Source organism: Carcharhinus amblyrhynchos, chromosome 6, assembly GCF_965287045.1.
Source record: "Carcharhinus amblyrhynchos chromosome 6, sCarAmb.v2.hapA, whole genome shotgun sequence".
Lineage (NCBI taxonomy): Eukaryota > Metazoa > Chordata > Chondrichthyes > Carcharhiniformes > Carcharhinidae > Carcharhinus > Carcharhinus amblyrhynchos.
In genome coordinates this window covers 31,421,002-31,445,614 of record NC_137329.1, presented here as the reverse complement: position 1 = coordinate 31,445,614, position 24,613 = coordinate 31,421,002, and the positions used below count along the sequence as shown (strand labels likewise).

At 43.7% G+C, this 24,613-nt stretch overlaps 1 protein-coding gene across 1 annotated transcript in view; it reads left to right on the top strand.

Annotated features, from left to right (window-relative positions):
* Positions 1 to 24,613, top strand: part of LOC145343667 (ethanolamine kinase 1-like) — a 270,810-nt gene that overhangs the window by 10,018 nt on the left and 236,179 nt on the right. The window contains exon 3 of the mRNA XM_080189833.1: positions 3,984 to 4,124. Within this exon, the coding sequence (XP_080045959.1) occupies positions 3,984 to 4,124 (141 nt within the window). The remainder of the gene's footprint in view (positions 1 to 3,983; positions 4,125 to 24,613) is intronic.

The window sequence follows — 24,613 nt, the reverse complement described above, 5'->3', positions numbered from 1 at the left end:
TTGCTGTTCCATCTATGTCAAAAAAAGTGCAGCAGAAGGGTACGTTACCATGTTAACGAGTCCATTGATAGTGGAAGAAAGCACCAACTGAAGGAGGTAAGTAGTTTTTGAGACCCTGGGAGAGAATAAATTAGACAGAAAATAGATATTGTTTTTGGGGTAATGAGAAATTACACATCACAGAAGTGGGGAATTCAGCCCATCTTGTCTATGCTAGTGTGTATGCTCCACACAAGAAATAAGACAGAAGGTGGGATTTTCCAGTCATGCTTGCCCCAAGACTGGAAAATCCTGTCTGTGGTCAACGGACCTTTGCAAAGTCTGCCCCTCCGCCCACTATGATTCCCCATGGTGGGCGGGACAAGGAAATTCCACCCAAAATGTCAGAAGGCATACTTGAATCTTAATAATATAAGAGGACAGTTCACAATGAGTGAGGATGATGCCATGAATTACATAGCTACATGTGAGTAATGTAACATTAATAAGACAAACACTAATCATACAAATCAAACTGTTCAGAAAATTGCAACACAATCATTGGAAGTTAATACATTTCTGGTGATAAATTTTAAGGTGTTTTGTTTATTTCTGAGTGTAGTTCACAGTGTAATAGTCATGTTTGCCTATTCAGGCTATAATTCATTTTACAATAATACTGCAGCTCATATGAATATGGGGAAAGGGAAGATGTAACTTGAAATGTCCAAGCAAGTCCACACATGTATCTGTGCATTAATCATTGTTTTACTACAGGTATTAATGTTAGATGAAACACCGACAGTAATTTATTTCCCAGTACAATAATGTTAGTGATGTTCTTAAAAGGTTAAATGGACGTTTGGTTAATATTCTTTTCCTGTAAATCAACAATTATTATTAATATGTTTCCTTTAAACCCTACTAACCCTAAAAGCTCTTGAAATGAAAGGATTGGGGTTATGAGCACATACATTTTTGAGAGATTTAGTAAAACCATGGATTCTTGCAATGAGACAGAACAGAACACTTTTAATGTATTTTGTTCAAAAAAAAAGTTATTGCTATAAAAGGGGTCTTGAAAAGTTTACTTTGAAAGAAGGGCTAGAGGTCATAAGTGTTTATGGTCGTTATCCTTCAACAACTCATGCTACTATATAAATCGTATGCTCTTAGGATCCAAGACTCCTTCCTGTATTCTTCTTTTTAGGTGGAGAGATAAAATATTGTTTTTTTATGCCAGTTCTGTGTAAAGTAAAACACCAGGGTCCTTCAGCATATATCCTGTCCCTTCTCTTCCCCCCCACCATCCACTTTTCCCTCACGCTTTTATCAATCCTCCTCCCTTGCGGGTGTTGACTCTCTGCCAAGATATGTTGGCTAATTTCATGCTCCCAAACTTCCAGCAAGAAATAGGGAAAAGTCATGTGTACAAAGGCCTTGGATTTCTTTCTGTCAAAATTAACGGACGGTGTTAAATCCTCTGCTACTGGGGTGCATCCCCAAGAATCACGCCACAGCCAGTCATCGGGGAATGTAGGTATTTATTGCAGGTCTTACTCGCTCCACACTCCAAACTACAACTGCCTTCCCGGGGCAGTGCCTGAGCAGATCACCCCACACCTGGGGTGACATGACCCATTCCCTTAAAGAGGCTATGCCCCAACGTATGTAACAGACAGAAAGTTATGCCCATCGTTTGGCAACAGTCATTTCCAATGAACATCATGCTGGCTGAAATGATGGGAATGTGGAATCTTCCCTAAGTCAGTGCCAGCTTCTCCCCAGGTGTGTAACAAGAGGTCATTCTTTATGTGTGTGACTCTCCAGCAAGAGCCAGCAGGCTGTCCTTCATGAAGGCGTACACAGTGAAATCCATAACTTGATTTCACCATGCACACCCTTTCAGCAAGGAATATTGGGTCGTATTCTAGAATGGCAGTAGCATCACAGAGTGCAATATTATTTGACCTGGATCGCAATCCTAGCTGTGTCTTCTCACTCAACACAGCGGGGCCGTTTGTTCCACTAATAATTTTGTGCACACCATATTTGTGAGATATCACACCTTATAACACTCAAGACATGGAGGGAAGAATGTTAACAAGGATTAATTGATTCATTGTTGATTTAAATCAAGGCAAGTGTTATTCTGAATTTCTTTGCATGAGATATTCTGGCCCTTCCTGCTGGCAGGATTTTCTGGTTCCGGCGAAGTCCATCCCTCGTGGTGGATTCTCCGATGGTGGAGCAGGCGAGCCACATAAAAACCAACAGACTTCAGAAGGACTGGAAGATCTCTCCGGTGACCAATGGATCGCCACATCCGCTGCGGGGCAAGATGCAGAAAAATCCAGCCTTTGTCACCAGATCTTCAACACATCAGTCAGAGACTTGGCCAGAATGTGTAGTGAACCACTGCTGTTGTAAAGCAATTGACGTTTTCTACAGTGTCACTAAGTTCAGTGCAAACCTTGAACGGCAAGAGGAAAGGTGACAAGCTTTCTAACAGCTGATAATATAGGAACATAGGAAATGTGTGGAGTAAGTCATTTGGCCCATCCAACCTGCTCTGTCATTCGAACAAGTCGGGCAGAATATTCCAGCCACCCACACCAACAGGGTTTTCCTGTCCTGCTGCAGAGAACAGAGATTTGGCTGAGTGCCAAATTCGCCATCCACGCTTGCAAAGGTGGTGGGGCGTGAATGGCTGGAAAATTTCGGGCTATCATGTCCTATCTCACTCCTGACATTTGCCTTCATGGGCAGCACGGTGGCACAGTGGTTAACACTATTGCCTCACAGCACCAGGTACTCTGGTTCAATTCAGGCTTGGGTCACTGTCTGTGCAGAGTCTGCACATTCTCCCCATGTCTACTTATTCTGGGTGCTCCTGTTTCCTTCCACAGTCCGAAGGGCATGCTGGTTAGGTGTATCCACCATGCTAAATTCTCCCTCAGTGTACCTGAACAGGCACTGGAGTGTGTCGATTTTCATAATAACTTCATTGCAGTATTAATGTAAGCCTACTTGTGACATTGTTAGATAGACTTTGATCATCTATCTCTATACCATGTTTTCCACGATCCCATATCCCTTGATGTCACTAGTATCCAGCTGTCTGTCTTGGAAGGAATTTGAGAAAACAAGCGCACAAATAGTTAAGGGATAGTGTACGGCCACAAAGAATAATTCCGTGGAATGTTGGCCTTTATCTGAAGAGAGGAGGACACTGCTGTTAGAAAGCATTGATCAGATCCCATCTGGAATACAGCATTCAGATGTCATCCCTGCACTCCAGGAAAGATATATTAGCCTTTCACCATAGTGCTGCTCGGACTTAAAGAGTTAAATCATGGTTGCAGTTTGTATAAGCTTGGTTTGTGTTTCACAAGTTTAGAAGGTTGTTGGTTGATCTAATTGAGGTATTTAAAATCATAAAAGGACTTGAAGAGTAGCTACAGAGAATTGTTTCTTCAGATGGAGAAGCACAACATTAAAACAGCAACTGTACCATTCCAGAGCAAAATCTGGAAACATTCTTCACACAAAGAGCAAATGTTGACTCCTCTCCAAAAGAATGTGTGAAAGCTGCATCCATTGAAACTTCCAGCCTTAGAGAATTACTGGAGATTCATCTTCTTTCCTCAATGGTGGGTCAGTGATGTTCGCACCTGGATATAATGATGGGAAGCGCGCTATCATGACCACCCCACTGCGAAAATATGGTGTTAAATCTCTGAGTGACATGGCGTGATTTCCCGCCAGCCTCCAGAGCGGGAAGCACACTATGTTCCCACTCTCACTCCAGGACTTTCCGCCCAATGTCAAATGTGATTCTCCAGAGATGCTGCCAGACCTGCTAAGTATTTTGAACACTTCTGAATTGTCTTAATATATTGTGAAAAATTTAGCAGGTGGAAACACAACAGTAATAATGCACTAACAATACATTAATAAATTATGCATTTATAACATGTGCATTTTATTTTCTTTCCCCACAGGCTTGTAGCCAAGGAAATGGCTCAGTTTCATTCTGTTCAAACTGATAATTGCTATCCTTCAGAACCTGTCCTTTGGCAGACAATCTCCAAGTTCTTGTCTTTACTGAATACCAGCCAGCCTATGCCAACAGCAAATGCGAGGTAGGAGCAAAATCAATTGATTTTCCCTCAAAATACAACTCTTTAAATATTAAGGTGTTTAGTATCCCTGGGGACAATGAGAAGCTATTACTAATACAAACGTTGCAGAATTGTGCACACATTGTGTAAATTTCATTTGAACCATTCCACGGTGTCCGGCCTGTTCTTTGTAAAAGCATCTCAGTGTGTTCCCATACCTCCCCCTTTGCCTGCAGCCCTCCATTACATTTTCTTTTAACAGGAATCCAGGGGAGGGGGAGATCGAAGTGGGCTGGGTGGTTCGGACTGGCCCAGACTCATCTGGGAGGCCAGCGATTGGGGAGACAGGGATCACACAGCCAGCGATGGGGGAGGTTGCCGTGCTGGCCAGCGATGGGGGTGTGGGGGTGTTAGAGGGGCAGCGAAGTGGGCCTTGCAGAGCTGGCCAGCGATCGGGACGTTGACAATGTGGGCTACTGCACATATGCCGATCTCCACTATGACAGGTCGGTGCATGTGCAGTGGCCCGCTCAGCGCTATGCTGCCAACCTCTATAGTGGAAATAGGCCCCATCCACAGATTTTTAATGAGATTCTCTCATTAGGGCTCTCTAATGCACAGAGTGTGGGAGATTCATTTTGAAAGTTTCACTGAAAAAAGTAGCAGGATTTACTGCAGTTTTTAAGCAAATTCAACACTTGGAAATTTTTTGGGGGTATTTAATCTGTGTTTCTTCACGTCACTATAGATTGCTTTCCCAATTATCTTCAATTGTTGATTTCTGGTTCTCAATCTTTTCCCCAATGGTGGAAAGTTCTCTGTCCTGTCAGGATTTTGAACACCTCTGTCACTATCCTCTAACCCATCTCTTCTTTAAGAAGATCAATCCCAGCTTCACCAATCTAACTGTGTAGTGGGGTGGCAGGATGCACAGTGGTTAGCACTGCTGCCTCACACCACCAGGGACCAGGGTTCAATTCCTGACTTGGGTCACTGTCTGTGTGGAATTTGCACATTGTCCCCATGTCTGCATGGGTTTCCTCCACTCCAGTTTCGTCCCACATTCTGAAAGATGTGCTGGTTAGGTGCATTGACCCGAACAGGCATCGGAGTGTGATGACTAGGGGAATATCACAGTAACTTCATTGCAGTGGTAATGTACTTGTGACTAGTAAATAAACTTTAACTTTAAAAGACTTTTTAGTGGAGTCTTTAAAAGACATTTTAAAAGACTTTCTAGTGGAATGCCGCAGGGATCAGTGCTGGGGCCTCAACTGTTTACCATTTACATAGATGATCTGGAGGAGGGGGCTGAGTGTAGGGTAACAAAATTTGCTGATGACACGAAGATGAGTGGAAAAGCAAATTGTGTGGAAGGTGTGGAAAGTCTGCAGAGAGACCTGGATAGGCTGAGCGAGTGGGCGAGAACCTGGCAGATGGAGTATAATGTTAGCAAATATGAGTTTATCCACTTTGGTAGAAGTAATAGTAGGAGGGATTATTATTTAAAAGGTGAAAATCTGCAGCATGCAATGGTGCAGAGGGACCTGGGGGTCCTTGTGCATGAATCGCAAAAACCCAGTCTGCAGGTGCAGCAGGTGATCAAGGCGAATGGAATGTTAAGAACATAGAACATAGAACATTACAGCACGGAACAGGCCCTTCGGCCCACAATGTTGCGCCGACCAGTCTTATTTTTTAAAAAAAACATTGACCCACTAATCTAAACCAATCCCTTTTCGTCCATAAACCTATCCACCAATCTCTTAAACGCCCCCAAACTAGGCGCATTTACAACTGCAGCAGGCAGGGCATTCCAGTCCCTCACCACCCTCTGGGTAAAGAACCTGCCCCTGACATCCGTCCTATAACTACCCCCCCTTAATTTAAAGCCATGCCCCCTCGTGCTAGCTTTCTCCATCCGAGGAAACAGGCTATCACCATCCACCCTATCTAAACCTCTAATCATCTTATATGTTTCTATAAGATCCCCTCTTAGCCGCCTTCTTTCCAGTGAAAACAACCCCAAATCCCTCAGTCTCTCCTCATAGGACCTCCCCTGCATACCAGGCAACATCCTGGTAAACCTCCTCTGCACCCTCTCCAAAGCCTCCACATCCTTCCTGTAATGTGGGGACCAGAACTGCACACAGTACTCCAAGTGCGGCCGCACCAGAGTTGTGAACAGTTGCAACATGACGCTGCGACTCCTAAATTCAATCCCCCTACCAATAAACGCCAAGACACCGTATGCCTTCTTAACAACCTTATCTACTTGATTCCCAACTTTCAGGGATCTATGTACACATACACCTAGATCCCTCTGCTCCTCCACTCTATTCAAAGTCCTCCCGTTAGCCCTATACTCAACACATCTGTTATTCCTACCGAAATGGATTACCTCACACTTCTCCGCATTAAACTCCATCCGCCACCTCGCGGCCCAGCTCTGCAACCTGTCCAAGTCACCCTGCAAACTTCGACACCCTTCCTCACAATCTACCACACCTCCGACTTTGGTGTCATCAGCAAACTTACTAATCCACCCAACTATACCCTCATCCAGATCATTAATAAAGATTACAAACAGCAGTGGCCCCAAAACAGATCCCTGAGGCACACCACTCGTAACCGAACTCCATGATGAATAATTACCATCAACCACCACCCTCTGTCTCCTATCTGCTAACCAATTCCTGATCCAAGTACCTAAATTACCACCAATCCCATACATCTGCATTTTCTGCAGAAGCATACCATGGTGAACCTTATCAAACGCCTTACTAAAATCCATATATACGTCTACTACCTTACCCCTATCCACCTCTTTGGTCACCTTCTCAAAGAACTCAGTAAGGTTAGTAAGGCACGACCTTCCCGCTACAAAACCATGCTGACTATCTCTAATCAATTCATTACTCTCCAAATAACTATAAATCCTATCCCTAATAATTCTTTCTAAAACCTTGCCCACTACAGAAGTAAGACTCACTGGTCTATAATTCCCAGGGAAGTCTCTGATCCCCTTCTTAAACAATGGGACAACATTCGCTGTCCTCCAATCTTCCGGTACTATACCAGAGACCAACGACGACCTGAAGATCAGAGCCAGTGGCTCTGCAATCACCTCTCTTGCCTCCCATAGAATCTTAGGGTAAATCCCGTCTGGACCAGGGGACTTATCTATTTTCAACCCTTCTAGAATATCCAACACATCCTCTGTATCAACTGCAATACTTTCTATTTTACACCCCTTCACCCCAGTGACCTCCTCAGCTACATTCATATCGTCCTGCGTGAACACCGAAGAGAAATAATGGTTCAATGCCTCTCCAATCTCTTCCGGTTCCACACACAACTTCCCCCTACTGTCTGTAACTGGCCCTAATCTTGCCCTAACCAACCTTCTGTTCTTGACATACCTATAGAACGCCTTAGGATTCTCCTTAATCCTATCAGCCAAAGTCATCTCATGCCCTCTTCTAGCCCTTCTTAACTCCCTCTTCAACTCCCTCCTAGCCAATCTAAAGCTTTCTACTGCACTACCCGAGTTGTTGGCCTTTATAGCGAGGGGGATAGAATATAAAAGCAGGGAGGTCTTGCTGCAACTGTACAGGGTACAGGTGAGGCCGCAGCTGGAGTACTGTGTCAGTTTTGGTCGCCGCATTTGCAGAAGGATATATTGGCCTTGGAGGGAGTGCAGAAAAGGTTCACTAGGCTGGTACCAGAAATGGGGGGGTTAGCCTGTGAGGAGAGATTGAATAGACTGTGTCTGTACTCGTTGGAGTTTAGAAGGCTGAGGGGGGATCTTATAGAGACATATAAGATAATGAAGGGGATAGATAGGGTAGAGGTAGAGAGATTCTTCTGGGTTAGAAAAGATAGCAGAACTAGAGGGCACAGCCTCAAAAATAAGGCGGGGGAGCAGTTTAGATCAAAGTTGAGGAGCAACTTCTTCACTCAAAGAGTGGTGAGTCTCTGGAATTCTCTGCCCATTGAAGTGGTGGAGGCTACCTCGCTGAATATATTTAAGTCACGGGTAGATAGGTTTCTGATAGACAAGGGAATTAAGGGTTATGGGGAGAAAGTGGGAAAGTGGAACTGATCCACTTCAGATCAGCCATGATCTTATTGAATGGCGGGGCAGGCTCAAAGGGCTAGATGGCCTACTCCTGCTCCTATTTCTTATGTTCTTATGTTCTTTTAACTTGCAGCATAGTGGCTAGCACTGCTGCCTCACAGTGCTAGGCTTGATTCCCGTCTTGGGTCACTGTTTATGCGAAGTTTGCACATTCTTCCCCTGTCTGCATGGGTTTCCTCCAGGTGCTCCGGTTTCCTCCCACAGTCCCAAAGAGATGCTGGTGAGGTGCATAGACGATTCTAAATTCTCCCTCAGTGTAGCCAAACAGGTGCTAGAGCGTGGCAACGAGGGGATTTTCACAGTAACTTCAATGTAGTGTTAATGTAAGCTGACTTGTGACACAAATAAAAGTAACTGAACACCTGCATCCCTGGAATCATTTTTAGAAATTTTTGCTGCACCTTCCCTGAAGCCTTCACGTTCTTGCTAATGCACGCTACCCAGAACTGAACACACTGGATGGGGTTTTATGGCTTTGCTTGTCCCGAAAGCATAAAATCTTCTCCGAGGTCAACAGACCTCTCCATTATCCTCCTCTTGCCCACTTCGATTCCAATGGTGGGCAGGGCAGTAGAATTCTGGGACCTAGTCCAGCTGGGATAGAACCAGTGTTTCATACAGGTTCACCACAGATGTCTTGTTTTTGTGTTCTATGCTCTGTATAAATCCCAGGATCTCTTTTGGATTTTTTATCAATTTTGCAACATACCCTGCGCCGTTTAATGATTTGTGCGTGTACACCCGTTGCTCTCTCTGCTCCTGTGCCTTCTTTAGAATTGTGCCATTTATTTAATATTCCTTCACTTTGTTCTAACATAAGAAATAGGAGCAGGAGTAGGCCATCTAGCCCTTCGAGCCTGCCCCGCCATTCAATAAGATCATGGCTGATCTGTTGTGGCTCAGTTCCACTTTCCCGCCCTCTCCCCATAACCCTTAATCCCCTCTCTTATCAAAAACCCATCAACCCGCTTCTTAAAAATATTTAGCGAGGCAGCCTCCACCACTTCAACGGGCAGAGAATTCCAGAGATTCACCACCCTTTGAGTGAAGAAGTTCCTCCTCAACTCCGTTCTAAACCGCCTCCCCTTTATCTTGAGGCTGTGCCCCCTAGTCCTACTGTCTTTTTTGAGCGGGAAGAGTCTCTCCACCTCTATCCTATCCATCCCATTCATCATCTTATACGTCTCAATGAGATCTCCCCTCATTCTTCTAAACTCTAGCGAGTACAAGCCTAGTTTATTCAGCCTCTCCTCATAGCTCAAGCCCCTCAACTCCGGTATCAGCCTAGTAAACCTCCTCTGCACTCCCTCCAGGGCCAAAATATCCTTGCGCAGGTGCGGCGCCCAAAACTGCACACAGTACTCCAGCTGCGGCCTCACCAATGCCCTATACAGCTGCAGCAAGACCTCCCTACTTTTATATTCAATCCCCCTCGCTATGAAGGCCAGCATCCCATTTGCCTTCCTGACCACCTGCTGCACCTGCAAGCTGGGTTTTTGCGACTCATGCACAAGGACCCCGAGGTCCCTCTGCACCGTCGCCTGCTGCAGTTTTTCGCCACGTAAGTCATAGTCCTTCCTACCATTCTTCCTACCAAAGTGGACCACCTCACACTTGCCAACATTAAATTCCATTTGCCATTTCCTGGCCCATTCGCCCAGCCTATCTAGATCCTTCTGCAGACTCTCCACACCCTCCGCACAATTTGCCTTTCCCCCAATCTTGGTGTCATCAGCAAATTTCGACACCCTGCACTCGGTTCCCTCCTCCAGATCATCTATATAAATGGTAAATAGCTGAGGCCCCAGCACCGACCCCTGGGGCACCCCACTAGTCACCAACCGCCAATCCGAATAGCACCCATTGACCCCCACTCTCTGCCTCCTATTTGACAACCAATCCTCTATCCACGCTAACACCCTACCCCCAACTCCATGTCCCCTGACCTTCTGCAATAACCTCTTGTGAGGTACCTTGTCAAACGCCTTCTGAAAATCCAGAAAGACCACATCCACCGGCTCTCCTCTATCCACTGCCCTAGACACATCCTCATAGAACTCCAGTAAATTTGTCAGACACGACTTTCACTTCATATTTTAAATTAAATTTCATCTGTCAGCAATCTGCCCATTTTCCCTGCCTGTCTATGTCCTATTGAAATCTATAATTACCCTCCTCACAGTTCACAATATTTCCAAGTCTTGTATCAATTCCAATTTTGAAATTGTGCCCTGTTTAGGTCATTAATAAATATCAGGAAAATCAGATGTATGAGCCCCAAAGAACTCCACTGTATAACGTTCTACAGTCTGAGCAACTGTTCTCCACTATTCTCTGGGTGGAATTCTCCCAGACCCCTGTTGGAGGGTTTTAGGGTGGCTGGAGGAGAAAATTTGACAGTAGGCCCAAAATTCAGTTTTACATTGGTGTGAAATTCCCGTGGGACCATCCATGCCGGACTGGGAAACTCTCTGGAGGCCGGTGTGAAACTACATCCTGCTGATGGGATGCAGACGACTGGAATTTTCCATCCATGTTTGATTCTCTGCGACACCAATGGGAAAACATGTCCCTCGAAACATGTCTGGAGCAACGCGGTGTGTAGAATTCGGGGACTCACCTGAGGCTGCCTCCGGAGTTCAGGATGGAAGTCACCAGTGATCCTGGAACATCACTGCAATCGGTCAGGATGGTGGGGGAGGGGAGCATCTATCAGGTGGATCTTCCTGCTTCCTATTTTCTCCTCCTCGAGGAACCCAATCTTCCAGCCTCAGAGTCTTCTGGGAGATCCATCTCCAATTTCAGCCAGTCCAGCTTCTTTCTTCAAAGGTGGCTCAGTGATGTTGGGCACATTTTAAATACGGCACCCAGCTATGATGGCAGGACGTGTGCCTTCAAGTCTCTCCCAGAATACGGCACTAAGCCCCCAAATGCATAATTAATGAGGTCAGGGCTGGAGAATATGGTGTAGTTTCCTGTTGGACACTCCCTGTCCCTATCCTCACCATGGACTTAGAGGGCATAATTCTCGCATTCAAGCCTATCTTTGTGTCAATTTTGTATCCATGCTGCCACTGTCCCTTTTATTCCATGGGCTCCAACTTTGCTGGCAAGTCTACTATCATAGAATCCCACAGTGCAGAGGGAGGCCATTTGGCCCATCGAGCCTGTACCGCCCACAATCCCACTCAGGCCCCATCTCTGCAACCCCACATCTTTACCTTGCTAATACCCCGTAGGAGGAACAATTTAGCATGGCCAATCAACCTAACCCGCACATCTTTGGAGTGTGGGAGAAAACTGGAGCATCCGGAAGAAACCCATGCAGACATGAGGAGAAGGTGCAAACTTCATACAGACAGTGACCCGAGGCCAGAATTGAACCTGGGTCCCTGACGCTATGAGGTAGCAGTGCTAACCACTGTGCCACTGTTCCGCCCCTATATGGAGTAAAACATAGTTTTGATTAACAAAAGTCAGAGAGAGGAAAAGAGAACTGTTGTCGCAATTGAAGACTAGTGGTACATTAAAATGAAACAGACTGTAGATTAAAAGATCAGTTGTGGGTGCTGGTATTGGATAAAAAGCAATTAAGGATAATTTTTCACTTCTGGAATGGTGGGTGGGGCTCTGCAGGGCGGGTGGTGGTGGAGAAACAAGAATGATCCTATAAAGACAGCCCAAAATGATTATTCTTTAAGCCTTTCTTAGATGATAGTATTATCAGTTAAAATGTTCGCTTTTATTTATGTTAGCCACTCCTTTGAAATATTCATGCCATCATCTGATTAAAGTCAGAACTGAGTAGTAACTATGTCTGTTTTATTTCAGTGGATTGAAGGAGCTTGAATTGATTTACACAGGGTTATTTTAGTATTTGACCATACACTGACTTCTCAAGGCAAGCTTCTGATCAGCACATTGTATTGTACGCAGGGTGATATGTCACACATTATACCCAGCATACAATGATGCAGGCCTCAGCTTTCTGTAGATAGTGGAAAAATGGAAATTCCATTCAGGAAGAGCATCACTGACATCCAGTAAGCAAGATGATAACCTGTTTAGACTCTGGAAATAATCAAAGTGAGAAGGAAGAGTATGGAAGCATTTTCATTTGGAGAGTTAAAACTAACAATGGAACCTGGTAGAGTATCTAAGTGTTTTCATCAGTTCAATGATTTCTACCTGATTACGATCTGGGAGATGTGGGGAGGGGATAGGAGCAGATCTTCAACAGTGCACCCTCTGGAAAAGCATTAAATCACTGATGGCAACTTCTAGATTTCCCTGTTTGACTGCGCGTATGCAGATTTCAGAAGTTGCTATCAGTTTTCGAGGAGAGCAATGACAGAGTACACTGGGCAAAATCCAGGTCAAGATACCTTGTTCCACACTATAGGCACCACTGCCTGAGCCTGAACATTGTGTGACTCATCCATGTTCATTTGAGAAGGTTATGAATGTGGCTCTACCCAGAAAGTAAAGAGGGTATCTCTGTGTGGCTTACTGAGGAAATCTCAAGCAGGGAAATGGCATCCACATCTGCCTTTGCTTCATCTTGTGGGGCACCTCCTTAGCAATTCCTGCCTAAATGTGCCTTCACTTAGTCATTGCACAGATGCTGGCATGGACAACATCCTTTCAGATTAGCGGAAAAAAAACCTTGTGAAATAGCTTAGCTGAACCTGATCAGGGATAACTCATTGCTCATACTATAAAATTATAAGACAATTACCATTGTAATTTTCTGACAGATAAAACTAATGAATTATTAATTTAGTAACAGTGACCAGCAACACCTTTAGGGAATTGTAGATATATGTTTTCATTAAACGACATCTTGGTACCCTATTGCCCCTTCCACCCAACCCCACTGGATCCACCTCTCCAGAAGGACTGGCTCATGTTGTAGTATCGTTCCATGGACATAAGTGTCCTTCAAGTATCTTCCTTAAATGATTCCTCTGAGAGTTTAAACAGCGAGTGTCAATAAGCTACTTAAGTGTGAGAGGATCATCCTCACTAAACCTGAACTCATCCTCACCTTACATTCACTAAATTAGTCTTTCTAATGGGTGCCAAAGATTAACAATCAAAAGTGGAAACTCCATTTAATTTTACCCTCCATCGGCCTGAGGTGCTGAGCTTAATTGTAATGCTCCCATTCTCATCTAAAATAACATCAGTAAAATTAATACGGATTGAGAATCCAAATAGGACCTTCTTGGTTTGTAAGATCTGTGCGTGCCAATTCCATGAATTATTTAAAATACTGAACCTTTGGAAGAGTTCTAGGCATGAAGACACAGAGTTAATTTTCCAAATTCATGCTCCCAACAGGAAGGAACACCCACCAGGAGTTAATTGAAATTAAGAAATTATTCATCAGAGAAAACACACAGCATGTACCCAAATATCTGATACGTCTTCTTGGCAACCAAGCCTCACTCACAGAACAAACTTGGAAAATGATTGTTACAGCACCAGCTTCATCTTGTTTAGGGCCAAGGTTGGAAGGAGTTAAGATCTTGCCTTCTTTCCCAATTAACGTTACAGATTAGCAGATATTGAAAATCTAGTGATCGCATGCTTAATGAGGAGAAACTAATTCCACTTTCTTAGAATGTAATTTGAATTTCAAATTGGTACCATGGGTATTTTGCACAAATGGGTACAATTTGCAATTGTACTTGTTATTTGCTGGGGGAAAAAAAACTACTTTTCAGATAAGTAAAACATTCAACAGTGGATTTACTGTTAAAGCAAGCAACCTGAATGACTGCACACTGTAGCCCTACTCTCCAGAAGATCCGCACTCATTTGGTGAAAAAATGGGTATAAGTGCATCCTGCAAGTGTCTGACAGTTGCTGAATAATATGCTGTCTAATATGGAATCCCAAATTGCGACAAGAGCAGTGGCTTGTGATTGCATGGCAGAGAGGGTTGGTCCTGGGCCTCTTTGTCAGATTAAATGGACTGGTTGGTAATGGGATTCCGGAGATGGTGGATGGTTGGGAGGTGAGGGGATAGAGAAAACGGAGTTGGTGCCATGGGGACGGGGGGGGCATTTGCTGCTGAATCTGGAGAAGTTTACAAGAAAGCTTCCACATGACCCCTCGATGCCTGCAATCGACCTTCCCTAATGCTCCCATAAATGAAGACAATGGATTCTAGTGTTACCTGTGTCTGTTGCTACATTGTCAAAGTGCATCAGTTTGCCAAAGCTTCTTTAATAGCGCCTCCCAAACCCATAAGGTCAACTGCCTCAAAAGGCAAGAGCAGCAGGTGCAGGGGACACCACTACCCACATCTTCCTCTTCAAGTCACACACCATCCCAACTTGGAAATATATCACCATTCCTTAATCAAGGAAACAATTGCTATTGTGTAGTTCAGCTTATATGATTTTGCAACTTACTCTAAAAATGTAACTGTTGGTGGTATGTATTTTATAAAAGATATTCAAAACAACTGAACAGATCCCTTCATCAGTTAAAATCTTGGAACTCCTCATGAAGCAACACTGTGAATGTACGGACATCATTTACATCATACATTGCAGCAGTTCAAGAAGGTGATTCACCATTACTTTCTTAAGAGCAGTTAGGGATGGGCAATAAATGCTGACCTTGCCAGCAATGTCAACATTTCATAAACAATGGAGAAAAACATTCATGGAGGTATATGGTCTTTGGGCATCTTTCTTTCCAGGTCAGCACACATGAGATTAAGAGGCCATTATTCCAAAGAAAGGGCACTTTCTCACCATTTTCAGCTGGGAGTCTGGCATGTATTTGCTTACTGCCCATTCATTCTAAAGAGTGAAAAGTGTTTTGCACCCAAAACAGAAAAGTTAGCATGGCTGGTCTGTTACCTTGCCTGCGCCTGCACTGATCAGGTCATTGAACATTTTCTGATGTTTATTTACTAATCTGTAAAGGAATGAAGCCATTGAAGGTTGCTGTGATGTCTTCAGCCAGGCTAATGAGGTTGGCTTGCTAGAATATGAACTGCCTGATGAGCCTTACTTGATGATTAAATCAGAGAGCCTCATGCTCCCTATTTAAAGCAGGTTTGTCAGACTGCCAGGCTGCATTCAGCAGGGAGCAACTGGAGAACTGGCTGTCTACAGATGTACGTTGTAAATAAAGTAACTTGGTGATGAGTCTTCCGCCTCCGTGGGGTTATTACAGTTGCATTTCTGGTGGATGTGGCAAAAATACAGCTTAGGTTTTAGCAGCCCCTTTGCATTATTTGGTAAAAACAAAACACTGCAGATACTGGAATCTGGAAACAAAAGCAGAAAATACTGGAAAATCTCAGCAGGTCTGACAGCTTCTGTGAGATGAAGGATCAGCCAGACATGAAACATGGCTGCATTCTCTCCCCACAGATGCTGTCAGACTTGCTGTGATTTTCCAGCATTTTATGTATTTGTCCCCATTATTTGAGTTGCCTTTGTTACTTCTTCCATTCATACTTATTGTCATAATGTTACATCTGCCTATCCCATTGTTGCATCTTTCTGAGATATCAGTTGATTCTCAATTGAGCAAGGAAATATCCAGCCCAATGAACAGGTTTAAATTGTACATTACTAAAATGTCTCCTTAACTTCATATTGTGGAACATTTGTGGGCAGCATGGTGGCACAGTGATTAGCACTGCTGCCTCACAGCACCAGGGACTCGGGTTCAATTCCAACCTCTATGTGGAATCTGCACGTTCTCCTCATGTCTGCGTGGGTTTCCTCCAAGTGCTCCGGTTTCCTCCCAGAATCCAAAGATGTGCAGGCTAGGTTGATTGGCCATGCTAAATTGCCCCTAGTGTCAGGAGATTAGAAGGGTAAATATAAGGGGTTACAGGAATAGGACCTGGGTGGGATGGTGGTCAATGCAGGCTCGATGGGCCAAGTGGCCTGCTTCTACACTGTAGGGATTCTATGATCTGACATTCTTCGGTTTAACTTTCTACTTGTTTTATCTCTGCTCCTCGGAGCACTATGGGTATTGGCCAAGATTCTAGCATGATGCATCAGTGAGAAAAATAAACTTATTTATATATACAGTTTAAAATACTGTCCTGTCAGATTCAATTGTAGTCAGTAAGATATTTCCTTTAAAGCACCATTCACGAATCAGTTTGCATCTTGTTATTAAGGAATGTTGATGCATCTCATTTACTTGCCTTTGTAAATATGCAAAAACATCAACTAAAAGCCATTCATAAACCACAAAGTGTGAAGAATAAAATGTTTAAGATATGGAAATGTAAAGGAGCAGGAGAACTGGAAAATGTCTAATTGGCATTATTATTAGGCACAGTATCAAATTGTGAATAATTCCAATCAGTTGTAGAATGTGCTAGTTATAGGGCAATTAAGCATGGTCAATAAACATTGGCCTAGTCAGCAACGTCCACATCCCCTCAATGAAGATTAAAGAAGTGTGTTTAAGAGTCAGTAGTGAAGCTGTATCTTTCACTGATTCAGCAGTGGATGAAGGATAGTAATACTAAAGATTTTTTCCAACACACAAGAGTGGGGCAGGATAAGAGGAGATTCAAAGGTGAAGAAATAAAGAGAGGTCATGGTGATCACTGCAGTTGAATTGCTGAAATTAAGCCCACAGGCAGTAAAGAGGTCAAATGGTATGTTGGCCTCATAGCAAGAGGATTTGACTATAGGGACATTTTGCAGCAATTGTACAGAGTGTTGTGAGGCCACATCTGGAATATTGTGTGCAGTTTTGGTGTTCTTATCTGAGGAAGGATGTCCTTGCTATAGAGATAGTATAGCAAAGGTTTACCAGGTTGATTCCTGGGATTGCAAATCTGTCATATGAGGAGAAACTGTATGTTCACTTTGGTTTAGAAGAGTGAGGGGGAATCTCATAGAAACTTAAAAATTCTAACAAGGTTGGACAGAGTAGATTCAGAAAGAATGTTTCCAATGGTGGGGGAGTCCAGAACTAGGGGTGATAGTTTGAGGGTAACGGGTAAACCTTTTAGAATTGAGGTAAAGAGAAATTTCTTCACCCAGAGAGTGGTCAATGTGTGGAATTCATTACCACAGAATATGATTGAGGCCAAAACGCCTGTTGTTAAGAAGAAATTAGATATAGCTCTTGGGGCTAAAGGGATCAAGGGATATGTGGGGAAAGTGAGATCAGGGTATTGAATTCGATGATCAGCCATGATCAAACTGAATGGTGGAGCAGGCACAAAGGGCAGGATGGCCTACTCCTGCTTCTGGTTTCTACGTTTCTATGAATGGTCGTCGATGACAGAAGCACGAGCAAGTTCTTGAAGGAGACAAGTGATTAATTGGCATAAGGAGCAAGGTAAGAGATGGTTGAGGAGTTTATAGGAAAGGGCCATGAGTATGGAAGAATACAAGGTGTGAGAAGGGAGGGGAATTTAATATAAAGCAGCAAGATGTAGCGTGGGAGCAGCAAGTGAAATGGAACTGGCCCCTATGCCAATTAAAGTGGAGCCAGCAAGGCAAAAGAGAAAATAGAGCGTAACACGCCTTGAGGGAAGGTAAATTCTGCGAGGAGAAAGGGAATTGTATATAACAGTAAAGAATAGAGAGATCCAGAACACAGGTAAAAGTTGGGCAGATGAAGGAAATACAATTTTGTGTGTTATTGTAGAACTGGAGGAAGTGAAAATGTGAATAAGGAGTTACCAGGAGATTGTGACAAGTACAAATTAACATTGATTTATTTTAATATAAATGGTGTTGTAGAACTCAAAAATTGTTGTAAAGGAAGTAAAGACAATGTGTGCAGGAAGTGTGCATCATGTGCAACACATTATTATTATAATTTATAAATAAATATCATATGAGGTGAAGGAAACTGCACAAAACCTGGATACTTATGTTTTATTGATATCATCATTCACCATACTCTTCTGTACATGACAGTGTAAATATTTCCCAGTAAAAGCCATGATCCTTTCACGTCAAATCAAGCTCTCCACATTCCCACCACATCTTATCTCTGTCTGTAAACTGTTCCAACTTGGTCTCTGATCCATTTATATTGTTCAGCTCAATGCCATTTCCCCTGTATTTGAATGAAAAAGTTTAAACCTACTCTGCATTACTCTGAAGAGTCCATAAAGCCATAAGATGTAGGAGCAGAATTAGGCCACTCAGCCCATCGCGTCTGCCCTGCCATTCAATCGTGGCTGAGGCTTTTCTCATCCCCATTCTCCTGCCTTTTCCCCGTTACCCCTGATCCCCTTATTAATTAAGCACCTACCTATCTCTGATAGTCACAATAGAGTCAAAACATTAATCCTGTTTCTCTTTCAAATGATGCTGCCACACCTGCTGAGATTTTCCATCAGGTTTTGTCCTTTTTTTTATATCAACTCACTCTTGACTTGTTTACCCTGTTATTTGAAACCCTTGTCATTGTATAGCTCAGCCTATTTCTGTGCAAAATTATTCTAAAAGATTTAAAAGCTGGCATCATGTATTTAACAGAAAGACAAATTCACAAAATTTCTCAGTACAAACTAACAGGTACAGTTATCAGCACCTACAATATTGATAGCAGCTGTTTCAATGGCGGACTGGGCCTGGAGGGTTGCATTATGCTGCTGTACACCAGTAACTGTCAAGTTGGATTTTATGTCAGTTTAGTCCCCATCAGTCTGAATAACTGGATTTTTTTTTGCAATATTGCTGCATATTTTGTTATCCTATGGGGTTGTGGCCATTGTCATTCAGTGTATTAAGTTGTCAACTGGGCAACCATCAAACATCTCTTGAGTCACTTTCTACAAAGATAAAACTGTCTTTAAGCATTACTAAAAATGGATGAAGTGACATAGAAATGCTTTTATTCAATTTCAAGCCCAAGTTGAAGCTATTTAATAGTCCTGCAGATAGACTATGATTTGAGTTGAGGGATTACAGTGGGTCTGTTTTGCATATCACCAGCTACAGGATAATGTAACATGAAAAATTCTGAACAGAACTGAGTCTATACAATGATTTCAGAAACCATAAAGGAAATGAAAACACGCTTTTCCCCTTGACCTTTTTTTTTATAACCAGAGCTTGTTAGCGTGTGACTGTAATTTTCTCAAAACCGTTGGTACTATAATTACATTGATATTTTGACAGAGAGAGATACAAAGTGAACTGTTAAATTAATGAAGTTATAACAGTGGCTCGGTACATATGGTAGTACAGGAAGTAATTTCCCATCACTGGCCTTCAGAATTGGACTCCCTGGCAATATCGACACACGTGGGGACATTTCGCTAATATTGAAAATCCCAGGGAACTCCTATAAATATCAAAACACTGGGGAAACCTCTGCAAATACTGGCACACACCCTACAAAGATTTAATAAAATACTTGCCTCTTCCAGCCTACTGTTATTTTTGAGCAAGCCTTAATATGTGCAGTCAGCATTCCCACCAGAAAAGCCACGAGCCTCATTTTCTGCTTTATTCATTCATGGGATGAAGACATTGCTGGCACATCCCTAATTTTTTTGACAAGTGGTGAGGTGCTTTGGTTTAATTTGATTTATTAGTGTCACATGTGTTAGTATACGGTGAAAAGTATTGTTTCTTGCGCGCTATACAGAGAAAGCATACCATACATAGAGAAGGAAAGGAGAGAGTGCAGAATGTAGTATTACAGTCTAGTAGAGAACGATCAACTTCCCTGCTCCAATACTCAGGGTAACAAGCTACAAACGTCTGGTCAAACAAGATGCTGCAAAGATGCAACAGCGTAGTTTGAAAAGTATTGATTGAGTAGATTAGGGCTGAAATTAGGTTGCCTATGAAGACTAAAACAAAAGCATAAAATGCTGGAAGAATCTGGTAGTTAATGGCAGCACCTATGGAGAGAAATAGTCAGGCCTATGACCATCAGAACTGGGAAAAGTTAGAAATGGAATAGGATTTGAGCAATGGGTGAGTGGGACAATGACTCAGGAAGGACTGAAAGGAAAGACAGGAGAGATTGAATGACAGAAGAGTTAACCTTCCTAGGCCAAAGAGAATGGTGATGGTTCTCAAAGGTCAAATCTTACAACTTCATTACCACCATGGTGGATATTATAGAATTCCTACAGTGCAGAAGGACACCACTCGGCCCATTTAGCCTGCACTGACAGAGCATCCCACCCAGGCCCGATCTCTATCAGCTAACATCACAGACAGAATTATACCGGGATCATTTGGTTCAATACCTCTACCTGATTAATAATCAGCCCATTTCGATCATTAAAATTTAATGTTAGTTCAGTGGAAACTTTAGTGTTGAAAAGTGAACTCAACACCATCAACAGTTATGTTGTGGTGAAAGCTCACAGCTGAGAGGGAAAGTCTACCTTTTCTAACAGGTCTGCCAACCAGTATTACAATGTGCAGAAACATCGGTTCATTTGTTTAACACAGAATATCTTGATTCCATACAGAGAGACTGACTGCTTGTTCAGTAATGGAATAAGGACATCACTGGCAAAACCAATAGTTATCAACCATCCCTAAATGCCTTTGAGATGAGTGGATAGCTTACGAGGTTATTTCAGAGGGCAGCTAAGAGACAACCACATGGTTGTGGGTTGGGAGTCACATATAGACTAGACTAGGTAAAGTTACGAGATTTCCTCCCCTGAAGGACATTAAACCTGATGGGTTTTCACAGCAATCATGGTTACTACTAATAATATTAGATTGTTATTTCAGATTTAGTTAATAAATGGGTCATTACGTAGGTAGCACTGCTGTCTCACAGTGCCAGGGACCCAGGTTCAATTCTGGCCTCGGGTCACTGTGAGGAATTTTTCCCTTTATCTGCGTGGGTTTCCTCCGGATGCACAGGTTAGGTTGATCAGCTATGGTAAATTGCCCCTTAGTGTCAGGGGAATTAGCAGAGTAAATATGTGGGGGTCACAGGGATAGGGCCTGGGTAGGGTTCTTGTTGGTGCCGGTTGATAGGCCAAATGTCTTCCTTTTGCATTGTAGGACTCTATGATTCTAAATATTGATTAAAACAGAGATTTTGCTACCCGGATTGTGGTTTCTGTTGGTTGACTATTGCACAAGTGTTGCTGCGGAAGTTCCAGCTGCCATCACATGTGTGAAGTAAGTTCTGTAACTTCAAGCGAAGTGCAGCTGCAATGCATTTGGGATTGCAGCAGGTGGCACTGGCTTTGTAGAAGTTGTGTGAAAGTGCAGCGTGTCACGTGCAACCTAAGTAACGACATTTCCATTTGCTCCACTACAAGTTTGCACCAATTTGCTGCTTGAGACCTGCACAGTTGACACTGCTGCAGAATTCAGATTGTTCTGGCGGGACGGGGGAGTTATTGAGGTAAAATTTTAACTTGATGCCTGGGCCTAAAATGCGCCTTTTGAAAACACTGCCCATTATGTACACTGCCAGATTCGAACTTCTATTGATGCGAATGAAATAAAAGATACCGCATCATTATCCAAGCCCTTAGCTATTACCTTGCCTTTTGAGGAATGATCACCATGGATCAGAAAGTTAAGGCTGTGTGTAATACTCGGCAATGCATATCCAAGATTGAATCAAGGGTCCCGACAATATTGGCCTCAGCAACTTTGGGCTAAGGTGAAGAAAAATGTTCCTCAGTATACTGTTATGAGTGATGTACAGGCACCTTTAACAAATGTATATTAAACTACTGTCGATTGCTGTCAACCATGAGACAGTATGTGACATATAATCACATGACAGTGTGGACAGAATGACACTCACACGATGAAGGGGCAGGGCTCCGAAAGCTAGTGGCTTGTGCTAACAAATAAACCTGTTGGACTTTAACCTGGTGTTGTGAGATTTCTTACTGTGTTTACCCCAGTCCAATGTCAGCATCTCCACATCATGGACAGAATGAAGCAGCAGTTCTAAGCTCAGAGATGTCTACATGGCCTCTCAGTTACCATTACCTGTACACGTTCTTATCTTCAAATAGGGAACTCACATTATTGCTTTACCAATCCTTATTGTATGATTGGGTCACGTGCAGTAAACAGGAGAACACAATACCAGTGATCCAGCAATTCCTGTTGGCAAATCTGTGAGTTTAGATGCCAGTGAGTTGGACCAAATGACCTGTCAAGATGGTTAGAGCAAAAATGATGAAGAATGGCTGTTTGGATGAGCACGTACTGGGCACCATGGTGGCACAGTGGTTAGCACTGCTGCCACACCGCGCCAGGGACTTGAGTTCGATTCTCGGTTTGAGTCACTGTATGTGTGGAGTGTGTATGGTCTCCCCGTGCCAATGTGAGTTTCCTCGAGATGCTCCGGTTTCCTCCCACAGTCTGAAAGATGTGCTGGTGAGATGCATTGACCCGAACAGGTGCCAGAGTGTGGCGACCAGGGGAATTTCACAGTAACTTCATTGCAGTGTTGATGTAAGCCTACTTGTGACTAATACATTAACTTTAATTGTGAAACTGTTTCTCAATATGAACCTTCAGAAAAGGGGATACAATTATGGACATTCTTTTGATTTAACTTTCCTGGATTTAATTACAGATAAATAAATTGTTTTCACAATCTGTTCATATCTTATTGGACTCTTTTCAACTTTTCATACATGCTGAGGTGGATATACAAGGAAACACACCATGCCTAGACACAGGGCCCAGAACGATGAGCGGGCCTCGTGCCAGATCAGTGCACTGAGCATCTGACCAGAGATTGATTACTCTGCATTTGTTGATAGGCTGAAACTAAGTACAAATGTGTCTGAAAGAGAGGGAACAGTAACTTGTTGAAGGTGCACACATGCGAGACTCTGAGAGGCAAGGGAGAGACATTCTCCCTGTGTTTATATGGGTTTCCTCGGGGTGCTCTGGTTTCTTCTCTCGCTTCAAAGATACACAGGTTAGATGGATTGGCCGTACTGAATTGACCCCTTGGTGCCTCATGATGTGTAGGTTAGAGGGAATTATTAGGGTAATTGTTTGGGGTTACAGGGTCTGGGTAAGATGCTTTGTCAGACAGTTGGTACAGATTCGATGGGCTGGATGGCTTCCTTCTACACCGTCAAGATTCTAAGTTAATGACAAGCACACGGTACAGTGATGCAGCAGGACATAGGCAAAGAGAAGGGGAAAAGGAACGTAGTAGTGATTGGAGATAGTGGGGTGAAGGGTATTGACACTGTCCTTTGTCACAATGACAAAGTGCACAGAAGGGTGTGTTGTCTGCCTGGTGCTCGGGTACAGGATGTCACAGCTGGGCTGCAGAGGAATCTGGAGTGGGAGGGTGAGAACCCAGTTGTGGTGGTACATGTGGGTGCCAGCGACGTAGGCAAAGTGCGGACTGAGGATCTGGGGAGGGAGTATGAGAAGCTGGGAATGGAATTAAAAAGTAGAACCGACAAGGTGGTCGTCTCTGGGCTACTGCCTGAACCGAGTGCAGACGGGTGTAGGGTTGACAGGATAAAGGAAGTGAATGGGTGGCTCAGAGATTGGTGTGGGAGGAATGGGATCGAATTTATGGGGCATTGGCACCAGTATTGGGGTAGGTGGGACTTGTTCGGGCGGGATGGGGTTGGTCTGAATCGTGCTGGGACCAGAGTGCTGGCGAATCGAGTAAAGAGGACTGTAGACAGGGCTTTAAACTAATTAGGGGGGGGGAGGGTGCGAGGGTAGGTGATGTTAGGAGGTCTACAGTTAAGGATAGGGTACAGGTAAGGGAGGAGGCTGAGGATGTCCCAAGTGGTGGCGTTACGGCAAATAGGGTCCAGAAGAAGGCTGGGATGAAAGCGCTTTATCTGAATGCACGAAGCATTCGGAATAAAGTGGATGAGCTGGTGGCGCAGATCGACACAAATGGATACGATCTGGTGGCCATTACAGAGACGTGGCTGCAAGGTGACAGGGACTGGGAGATGAATGTACAGGGCTATCAAGTGTTTAGGAAGGATAGGCAGGAGGAAAGAGGGGGTGGCGTAGCTCTGCTGATTAAGGACAGCATCAAGGTGGTAGCAAGGGATGATATCGGAGCCAAAGAGCAGAAAGTGGAATCATTGTGGGTGGAGATTAGGAACAGCAAAGGGAGGAAGACGCTGGTGGGTGTCGTCTATAGGCCCCCGAATAATGATCTGGAGGTGGGGCGGGCTGTCAACGCGCAAATAAGTGCGGCGTGCAGGAATGGGACGGCAGTAGTTATGGGGGATTTCAATCTGCATATTGATTGGTCGACCCATGTTGGACGAGGTGGGCTCGAGGAGGAGTTCTTGGAATGCTGCCGGGATAGTTTCCTCGAACAGTGTGTGTTGGAGCCGACGAGGGAGCGAGCTATCTTGGATCTGGTGCTATGTAATGAGGCGGGTAGAATTAGG